The sequence below is a fragment of the Phaethon lepturus genome, unplaced genomic scaffold (genome assembly GCF_000687285.1).
Source record: "Phaethon lepturus isolate BGI_N335 unplaced genomic scaffold, ASM68728v1 scaffold19824, whole genome shotgun sequence".
Taxonomy (NCBI): Eukaryota; Metazoa; Chordata; class Aves; order Phaethontiformes; family Phaethontidae; genus Phaethon; species Phaethon lepturus.
This window is the reverse complement of record NW_010534267.1, coordinates 1-10,706: the sequence shown is the minus strand read 5'-3', so window position 1 is coordinate 10,706 and position 10,706 is coordinate 1. Positions and strand designations below refer to the sequence as shown.

The 10,706-nt window shown below is 39.6% G+C and overlaps 1 protein-coding gene across 1 annotated transcript in view; it reads left to right on the top strand.

Annotated features, from left to right (window-relative positions):
- Positions 1–9,808, top strand: part of LOC104619559 (NAD(P) transhydrogenase, mitochondrial-like) — a gene marked incomplete at both ends in the record, with an annotated part of 10,649 nt that extends 841 nt beyond the window's left edge. Inside the window, 8 exons of the mRNA XM_010285478.1 lie at positions 670–757; positions 1,477–1,565; positions 3,234–3,421; positions 4,184–4,317; positions 6,236–6,427; positions 7,559–7,712; positions 8,565–8,726; positions 9,798–9,808. Coding sequence (XP_010283780.1) covers positions 670–757; positions 1,477–1,565; positions 3,234–3,421; positions 4,184–4,317; positions 6,236–6,427; positions 7,559–7,712; positions 8,565–8,726; positions 9,798–9,808 — 1,018 coding nt within the window. The remainder of the gene's footprint in view (positions 1–669; positions 758–1,476; positions 1,566–3,233; positions 3,422–4,183; positions 4,318–6,235; positions 6,428–7,558; positions 7,713–8,564; positions 8,727–9,797) is intronic.
- Between the last annotated feature and the right edge of the window lie 898 nt (positions 9,809–10,706).

Here is a 10,706-nt window from a genome sequence, read left to right as displayed (position 1 = left end):
AAAGAGTGGAATGGGACTGTTGAACCACAACAGTGCTAGTAAAAATGCAATAAAATGAGCACTCTTATTAACAAGAGACATAGTTGCACATTAATCTGCATTTTCAGATAGTCCACTGATGTTAACTTGGTGTCCAGCTGCTCATTTTAGGATGGTGAAAAAGCAGATGGGGCAAAAGAAGCAGCAAGGTTAAGCTACTTGCCCGAAGCCATATAGCTTAGTTAGGGTATCTTTTTTGAATGTGTGCTTGCTTGTTTAAGTGAGATTACTGCAAAATTACTCTGGGTTTTGCAATTGCTTGTTCATGTTTCCTTCCCTAACAAGCCTCAGGTTACAGCCTTTGAAGGTAGCTTCAAAGATGACAAAGTTAACTTTTGTCAAGTTAGCATTTATTATTCATGTAAAATTTTGAGAGAGTGAATAGTTGTGGACATCCAGTATATTGCAGTCCAAAAATTCTATCTGAAAATGCATCCCATGATTTAAAAAAAAGGAACAAATAGGAACAAAGACAGAAAGACTACTAAACTTGTGCTCAATAGTAAAATATTGAACTTGCTTCATCCTATGCATGCTATGGTCAAATGTATATCTGTTTTGATTGCTGTCATGAATGGAATCACACTGAGCCTGGGAAAATACTGATATGTGTTTGTTCTTACTTGACAGTTACAAGGCTGTAGTACTGGCAGCAAATCACTTTGGTCAATTTTTCACGGGTCAGATCACAGCTGCTGGTAAAGTTCCTCCAGCAAAGGTATGTGCAATGAAACAAATACTGTGGCAGAATAATACGTGAGTTCCTGAGCACAGCTAACCACTGATGAACCTGTGTTAAAGGCTTTTTTCCTGTTGTTTCCTGGGGCTAGTTCTAGATACTTTGGAAACCCATATAGTTATTCCCATACCAAGTTTTGTTCACTACCTGTAGTGTAGTTTGGTGGTTGTTTTTTTTAATAATAGAATAATTTGAGTTTTATGTAAGCTTGCTTAGTTTTAAACTTCAGACTAGTGATACATGGATGGTGGTGGTTTTTTTTTTTTTTTTTTTCTTCCCAGATGGGGAAAGGCAAGGAAGCAGTTAAGAAAAGTCAGAGAGGTTGAGATTTTTGGTGTGTTGAAGGCTGTGATGGAAAGGATTGCTTGATTGGGATTGCAGGTGGCTTGGGATAAAGAGAAATGAAAGTAAAAGAATTGGAGAAGAAAAAAAAAAAGGAAGAGAAATTAAGTAGAAAACCTGTATTTACTTACATAAACTGTTAGCTACAGATGAGTCTGCTCTCAGATAAGTGAAGTTAGCAGTTACAGCTTTTAAACCGTTACATTTACAGGGCAGCTTTTGGTTCTGTTACAAAGGTAACTTGTTTAAATTGTTGGTTAATGAGGCATATCTGCTGTTGCGAAAGCAGTATAATGCTGCTGCTTTTCTAACCAGTTTTAGTTTATGCTCCAAGCATGATGATGGTATCATTCTAGGTCTTGATCATTGGAGGAGGAGTTGCTGGTCTGGCTTCTGCAGGAGCAGCTAAATCAATGGGTGCAGTTGTTCGTGGATTTGATACGAGGTAGGTATGTGAAATGGTAATAGCAATCTAAAACTTTTAAGATTAAGTAGTTTGTAGCTGCATTACAGGTGAAAGTACTTGTACTGCACTGAATCACAATTCCCTTGATACCGTTTTTATTCCTGCATTATTCCTCCATTTTTTTATTCCCAAAAAAACCAAACCTTCCAAAGAGTCCATCTCATTAAATCATTTGGGACTATAGGAATAAAAAAAAAAATTGCTTTATGAAAATGAGAAAGTTAGGGCTTTTGTCCTGAACTTCATGTCTCCACAATTCTTGGAGACTCAGGGAAGAATAGTAAAGAAAGAATCTGTATGCCCTCATTTAGAGCTTGTTTTGATCCATGTTCATAGCTGCATACTCTCATTCACCTCTACTCTCCTGATCCCAGAGAGGCCAGCTAGGAACTCTTTGGAGACACACTTCAATCTGCTGAAGGAAAGAAAGACATAAAGTTATTTTATATATGAAATTCAAGATGAAAGGTCAGAAACTCAGTTGAAGATGCTTTAAATGCTGCTGTCTTGGGGTTCAGAAGGATTATTTTGTCCCATAGCTATTTTTAGAGCAATAGACTGGGAAAATTACAGACCACAAACATTTTTCTCCTTATTGCTACAGGAACTGAAAACTTGATTAATTTTTATTTTCTATTAAATGGCCTTCTTGTATTAAACACATATAAATTCGGTATTATATCTGCATTAAAATTACTTATGTGTTTGTTTTTATGCAGAAGTGGCATCTAGTGTTACTTAGCTATATCTAATATGAAAGAATAATAATGAATATATCTCCAGGTTTGTGATGTGCCATATGAAAAAACCTTCACTCTGGTTTGTTAGAAAAATCTGCATATGCCTTAAAAGAGACTGGAAAGAGTTTCTTTTTTCTTAGACATATTTTGATCATGCTTCTAAAACTTTTCAGATTTCTTTTTTTAATCTCCTTCTTTAAGCATCCTTGTATTCTTTTTATCTTGATGTGCAAGAATGTTTGTGTTTAAATCCTCTGCATGTTGTGAATGTTCACCTCACCTCACACTGAAATTTAGTCTGTCATTTACTGTGATATCACATGATGCAAAATAAATGACAGATTTACAGGATAAGTGTAAAAAACAAAAAAAAACCCAACCCACACAACCCTGTGGAAAACCAGACTTGCTGGTATTTCCCATTTCACAGATGAAAGACAGGGCCACAGGCTGTGTATTTATTGGCTATCTTAGGCATCTAAGTTTGGGCTGTAGACTTACCTAGTCGTGACAAGAGAAATGGGTGAGCAGCGTTAGTCAACAGTTAAGCTCCCAGCTTCGAGTCTCTTCTTGGAGCAACTGTTGACTGTACAGGAAACTGTAGGCTGCCTTCATTCCTTATCCAAGTATCTTCATTAGAGACCTAAAATTAGCGATGCAATTACTTTTTTTCACTAAACACAGAAAATCGATGACTTTAGTTATGGTTTCCTTAGTCTTAGAATAAACTTTAGATCTCTTGTCTGAAGAAGACTACTACTAAAAAGACCAGAAAAGTCATGGTGGATTGAATTGCCTCTAAACATGAATCTCCTTTTTAATGTAGTGGTTGTGTGTCCCTCACCTTTTGTCTGTGTCCTGTCCTGTGTCCCCTGTAACCCCCCCACCTCCCATTTTCTTTTCCTAGAGCTGCAGCTCTGGAACAGTTCAAGTCTCTTGGTGCTGAGCCTTTGGCAGTAGACTTAAAGGAATCTGGAGAGGGACAAGGTGGTTATGCTAAAGAAATGTCCAAAGAATTTATTGAAGCTGAAATGACACTCTTTGCCAAACAGTGCCAAGACATTGATATTATCATCACTACAGCACTTATTCCAGGTATTTTTTACATGCAAGATACACAAGATAAAGGAAAATTTGTAAGTTTCTATGTTTTGGAGCTGTGCCTGCAGTGAAAACAGAGGTGTTAATGAATTATCTCTGTGTGAGCATGTACCTTTGCCCTTCCCTGATAAATGCCTATTTTTAAAGTGTGTCTTTTTTTTTTTTTTTTACAACTTTTGTTTTCATGAACTAGCAGTCTTTGACTCAATATCATGTTTTCTTATTAAACAAGTAGATAGTAATAAAGTAAGAATATATAATTCTCCTGCATATTTATTGCATCACTGATACTTCTGCTATGCAGCTTGTGCACTGAAACAAGTCCAATTGAAACAGTACTGTCTTTTCTAATTGAAACATAGTAAGGTGAAACTTAGGTTTTAGTACTTTGTATTGCACAACATCTGTCTTTTTAATAACTTATGATGTGGTGATTCTTTCTTTCGGTCATGACTTGAATTGTAAGATTGGATGTTGTCTGTTTACTGAGGACAAAATTGGGCTTGCCAGCATCTTTGGTAGACTGCCTGTGCATACTTTTTTTTTTTTTTATATGCTTGGGAGCAAGATGTTTTAGCATATCTTCTCTCTGCCTGTATAAAGAAACCCTCTGTGACATTTCATCCTAGGTACCAATTAGTTGAAAATTTTGCTTACAAAAATAAGGTTTAGAGAGAAAAGGGGAGAACTCATCTTCTGACCTCTACAAATAAAAGCTGTATTTTGTGTTTAACTTACCGTGTCTTGTCTTGTCAGGCAAAAAAGCTCCCATCTTGTTTAAGAAAGATATGATTGAATCAATGAAGGAAGGTTCAGTTGTTGTGGATTTAGCAGCAGAAGCAGGGGGAAACATTGAGACCACAAAGCCTGGAGAAATGTATGTTCATAAGGTGAGTATTTTGATCTGCAGATCATTCTCTGTTTGCATGAATTCACATTGCATTTTGTAAACTGTATGCTGAAAATGAGTAGCTGATTTTGCTCTTTAGGCTGAAGTAATCCTTTAGAATCCCATTTGGTCACTAATCATCTCTATGTATAATAATTTGAAGGTTTTTAAAGAAACAAATACTTTTGTATAATGTTAATTTGGTTTGTAAGTATGGAAGTGTTATTTCTTAGACTTCCAAGTCCAGTGATTTGCCTCTGATTTGAGGATGTGGTTTGATGTCTATTTCTTGGTATACCTAAAGAGACGGCAGTAGCAATAGCTTCTTTGACTTGCTCATCACCTCCCACAACTGGAGGTTACAATCCCTGTCACAGGTGCAGCTAAACAGGTTCTGATTATGTCAGTGTTTACTTCAGTGCAAAGTCTCTGGCTTAGCTCTATATAATTTCAGCTTCAGGAGGGTGTCATCTTCATGTCTTTAGCTTTGCCAGCATGAGCATGTCTGCCCTAGAGTATCCAAACCACTTTTAACCCAAACTAGGAGTAGTATGAATTGGTTCCTTAAACTAAGAAATTTTGCCCTGGACTGAGCTAACTACTTTGTTTTTGCTCCGATGTTCATTGGCTCAGTTGAGAGCTTGTTTTCTGTTTTTTGGGGGGTTTATTTTTGGTACTTGTGAGAAATCTACTAGCAGTTACAGAAATCTGGGTGATGAGATTTAAAGTAGCAGATTTCCAAGTTTATTATTTGGTAACGTAAGGGCATAATACCATTATGTGGCGCTTCAGGACATGGTCTAGGGGACATGGTGGCGCTGGATTAATGGTTGGACTTGATGATCTTGAAGGTCCTTTCCAACCTAGTGTTTCTGTGATTCTGTGATTATTATTCTGCTCTAGGGAAGCCTGTAGGATATATTGCTGCCATGGTTGTCCTTAATATAAACAGGGCTCTGTGTGTATATCATGAGTCACGCATTGTATTTGGCTTTGTGGTTTTCTAGGGCTTTTGATGTCATTGCTTAAAAACTGAAATTAGAGTATGTAGAACAGAAATAAGCAGATACTTCCATGAAGAATTTATATGGAGTGCTTTTAGCCAGGGGAATATTACTCCTGGATATAGCGTACTGACACTGAGCTGTGGAAAAGAGCAGCAGTGCAGAACTACTAGTAGTGTGCTGGAGCATTGCATTAAGAAGCCAGAGTTCCTGGAAGCATGTATGGATCTTAGCTGTAAGTTGTGAGGAGCAGTGTTTTAACACAAGCCTGCTTGAGCATGAAGAGTGTATGCCAGCCTCAGCTTCTCACACCTTCTAAAAGCCCAAGAGCCTGATAGCCAGGTATACTCACATTTGTTCTTTAAACAGTGTGGATATATTATGTTATATCTTTACATAAATGTGAAACTGGGTATATTACTTGCACAGCTAGCTAGCTCTGAGGAAGCTCCCTTTGCTCCTTGTGTCATGTAGAACGTTGCCTCCAGTGCACGTCCTCCAGAAGGACTGAGAAGATGCCAAGCACTGGTCAGGATAATCTGTTACCTGGTTGCTTTAAGAAGCTAAATTCTGAGAGAATGGTAGAATTTGGAGAGGACAAGCTCTTGCACCAATACGTTCTCTCTCTCTATGCTTGTTGCCAATAGCATTTAAGGCGTTGGGTTTGATCACATTGAATTTTGTAACTGTTGTGAATAATCCTCCCCCCAACTAATAATGTTAGAGCTGCAGGTAACAGTTTTATCTGGGGTAAAAAACCAGAAATAAATTAAACAGTTTGGATATATATTTCCAGAAGGATGTATTGGAAGAGATGCTGCTTCTTCAGAGATTGAACTAATCCTTAATATTTTACTTGATCTCCCCCCCCCCCCCCCCTTTTTTTTGGTTTTGACAAACCTCACACCACATTAGGGTGTTACACACATTGGCTACACAGACATGCCTAGCAGAATGGCTACTCAGGCCAGTACTCTGTATTCCAATAATATTATCAAACTTCTAAAGGCTATTAGTCCTGACAAAGAGAACTTCTACTTCGATCCAAAAGATGAATTTGATTATGGGACTCTGGATCATGTTATTAGAGGAACTGTAGTAATGAAGGTAAGTCACTAAATATTCTCTTAATTTGTGAGCACATGCTTTTACATTTATCAGTGCTGTCTCTTTAAAATGCATTAAAAGATACTGCATGCCAACAGACTTCAGAGGTAGCTTGATGGAGAGTGTGGGTAACTGTGTGTGTATTCAGCTGAATATTCCTCTGTCCCTTTTTGTGAAGGGAAACCTCTTTGCTTTTGCCTTCTTGTCAAAGTTAAACAAATACCTAATGTATCTGCTATTGAAAAATAGGAAAAAGATAAAACTTGCATGTTGTATTCATGTGATAAAAGCACAGTTATTTACAACATTTTTGAAACATTACTACAGGACCAGAAAAACATTCTTCCTTTATTTTTTTTTAAATAAATACATGTTTCTGTCTCATGAGAGCAAATTCAGGAAAAAAAAATGGTGGAACTAGAATATGCAGGATAATTTAAGCTCTATTAGGAAATGATAAAATACAAACTTGCAGTATGGACTCTCCTTGTGCAACTACTAGGAAACAATCTGCAGTTCAGGTAAGAGGTATTAATTTCTATTGAGTTTTGCTGCATAATGTTGCCAACATTTTGTAATTATTATTATCTACTCTGGAGGAGGCTTGCATTGACTTCAGCGTGCTCAGACCACTGAAGTGGCGTGTACAACTTTTAGGTCTGATGGCTCCAGCAGTTGTTCCTCTAGAGGCCTGGAGGACAGCAAGAAATGTGAGACATCATGTCTGGAACCTTGCTGAGGTCCAGGCAGGCCCTGATTACAGTTCAGATCTGTAGCAGAACTTGCTTTTTCCAAGACCCCATTTTCCTTAAATGGAAAACACTTATCCAAAGTAACTTTCTCTTTGTTTTTGTTCCTGCTTTCAAGCTCCGGGCTGTGTTTCTGCCAGGTGCTCTTGGACACTAATATTAAATCTTGTCTGAGAAATGTGTAAACCAGTATGGTTAACTTGGTCCGGCTGTACTGTTCATTCAGCCTTGCAAACTTCTGCTGATGCAGGGAAAATGTAAGATGTTCTTGTGGCATGGCTCTAGGGTCTTAAGACTTATCTTAGTTGCGGGATTAAGAGTAGGCTCCTTGAATTATAAAGCATCTGCCATGTTAGGGATAACTGTAAATATCTCTTGTCAGGATGGCAAGGTGATTTTCCCAGCACCTCCACCAAATAATATTCCCCAAGGAGCCCCTGTGAAGCAGAAGACTGTAGCAGAGCTGGAAGCGGAAAAAGCAGCTACTATTACACCTTTTAGAAAAACTATGACTAGTGCATCTGTATACACAGCAGGTAGGCAACTTCCAGAGTTGGAGAATCTGTGTAGTGTTCCTCATTTGGCTAATACTTTTCATTGACTTCTCATTTTACTCGTTTAATTTCATAACTGGCTGGTGTATCCTAGTGCAAAATCAGTGTAGTGTAATAATTGCTTTTAAGAGAGGAAAATAAAATTTTAGAAGTTTAACCAAAAGTATTACCATTTCATACAGTGCTGACTCATGCTGTGTGCATGTATGTGTGTTTTGGCTTTATTTAAATATCAGTAAAATACTTAAAATTCTGAAGGATGCCTGCTAGGGACTGTGCTCATACTTTGCAGCAGAATCAATTTAATGCCATTGCTTTCTTCAGTCTTTAATGTATTGTATGAGACTTAAATGCCCACAATCTACTGAAGTATTTGGAACAGGACATTGTCTTGACAAATAAATATTGGCTCTTCCTGTCATTTGGTATTCTGTGTGCATCAGAACTTCTGCATGAGGTAACTAATGGATTGAGTGTTCTTAATGTTAACCTCTGTTCTTCATACTCTGAGTCTTTCAAGTAGTATCTCAACGTGATTGTGACTCTTCTACATTTTTGCTATAGAACACGAGTGTGACAGGAGCCAGTGTTGAGGGAGAAACCTATTTTTGCTCCTTGGTCTGCATGCATAACAAAGATGTTGGTATTATATTTATGGATTTATTTTCTATTGTTAAAGAACCACTAGCACTTTAGAGTCTTGTAGTTGACAAGGATGATCCAGCTGATCTTGAAACAAGTCCACGCACAAAACTCCTTTTTGCTTTTAGCTCAATACTGGACTCCTTCAAGTGTAAGAAACAACTGAAAAGTTTTGCTGTGCTTGTCTTCTAGGTTTAGTGGGCATGTTAGGACTGGGCATCATAGCTCCTAATACTGCTTTCACACAAATGGTGATGACGTTTGGCCTAGCTGGAATAGTGGGGTACCATACAGTATGGGGTGTGACTCCCGCTCTTCACTCTCCACTCATGTCAGTGACTAATGCTATCTCTGGTAAGTAGCTGTCATGCAACTTCTTGTTTTCTATTTGAAATAAATGCCAGTCCTTTTACATGAACTTTAGACAAACGTCTGCTGATATGCCTTTTAAAATGCCAATGCTGGTCAGTGAAGGGAGAGTAGGCCTCAAGAGCAGAGGGATGGGTGAGACCGTCCAGGGATGGCAGCCACTGAGACAGAGAGAGAGTGCTGTTCCCAGCAGACTTCCCAATTTATGTTGAGTGGGATGCTTATGGTATGGAATACTTCTGTTGGCCAGTCTGGGTCAGCTGCCTTGGCCTCCGTTCCTTGTAGCTCCTGGCTGTCTCAAGACTGCTAGAGGCCTTGATCACTATGGACACCTGCATTCCATGACTGGCCATGACCTAAAACAAAGTGTCTTATCAACTTTGTTCTCACAGTAATGGGTGCTGCAGTCTTCTCAGAAATGCAGCTTTCCTGAACAGAAAACTGATTTTGTGATTCTGTCCCAGAAAAACTAGGACAGGTATGGAATATCCCTTTGGTCAGTTGGGGTCAGCTGTCCCAGCTGTGTCTCCTCCCAACTTCTTGTGCACCCCCAGCCTACTCGCTGGTGGGGTGGTATGAGAAGCAGAAAAGGCCTTGACTCTGTGTAAGCACTGCTCAGCAATAATGAAAACATCTCTTATATTATCAACACTGTTTTCATCACAAATCCAAAACAGCCCCATACTAGCTACTATGTAGAAAATTAACTCTATCCAAGCCAGAGCCAGGACAGCATCCACCCCTTATTCCATACCAGTTACATCATGCCCAGGTTCCACACTATCCAATCTCATTAACTACCACCCTCCTTTGCATCCTTTGATATAATACACATATATAATTTCCTTAGACTATGGACTGCTCCTGTAAAATATCTGTTAAAAGCCCATAAAATATCCAGAAAATATCCATTGAGTTCATTTAGTCCATGACTTTGGGCTCCATCTGTTATGGTGGAGAGGTGAGGACAGGAGAGTTGGTGTGTTCTGTGGAGTTACTGGGCACCAAAGCCAGCTCAGGTTGGGTCACTGCTGCATTTGCACTGTTTCTTGTAAGGCTTGTCCTCCATTGGTTCAGGTGGTTCCTGCTATAGCAGTAATTCCTATAACATGCAACTCAAATCGCTATAGTAGTTCCTATAACATGCAACTCAAATCATGGTTTACAACAATTTAAAGGTATTTCCATTACAATCTCCCCCCCTGGGCCCTTTGGACTGGACCATAGGGTTTAACATTGCAATGAACTCCTCCCCTTGCCCCTGCTTCAGCTTGGACTTATCCACAGACTGCAGTCCCTTAAAGTTGTACCTGCTCCAAGTGGAGCCTTATCTATGAGCCACAGTCTCTTCAGGGATATACCTGCTGTGACATAGACTTATCTACAGGTACAGTCTCTTTGAGGTGCACCTGTTCCAAAGTGGCCATCTCCATGGGCCACAATGACTTTAGGAGTGAACCTGCTCCAGCATGGCCTTAGCCATGATTCCAGTACCTCCAGTAATGTACCTGCATTGTTAAGAGCTTATCCATGGCCACACACTTTGAGGTGCTCCAGCATGATCTCATGCACAGCCACTGATGCTTCAAGGTGTACGTGCTGCAGCATGGACTTAACCACAGCCACAGTCACAATGATCTGCTCAGTCTGGTGGAAGAGCTGAAAGAGGAAGGAGAGAGGCTGAGGAGTATCAGGGACTATGAGAGGGAGATAGATTGGTGTAACCACACCCTGCCATCCCTGAGGCAAAGGCAGCAGGTGGAGGCTCCACAAGCAGCAGAGGATCCCCTACCTTCTTGCTGCTGGGCAGAAGGAGAGGGCCTAAGAGACAAGGGGGAACGGAAACAGGTCCCTGCTCGGAGCGGCAGGCAAATCCCCTCCCGGCCTCCTTCACCATCCCAGCTGCCCTTACACAACAGAGCGGGAACAGATCTGGCTCTGGAACTTGAGGGCCAGACACATGAG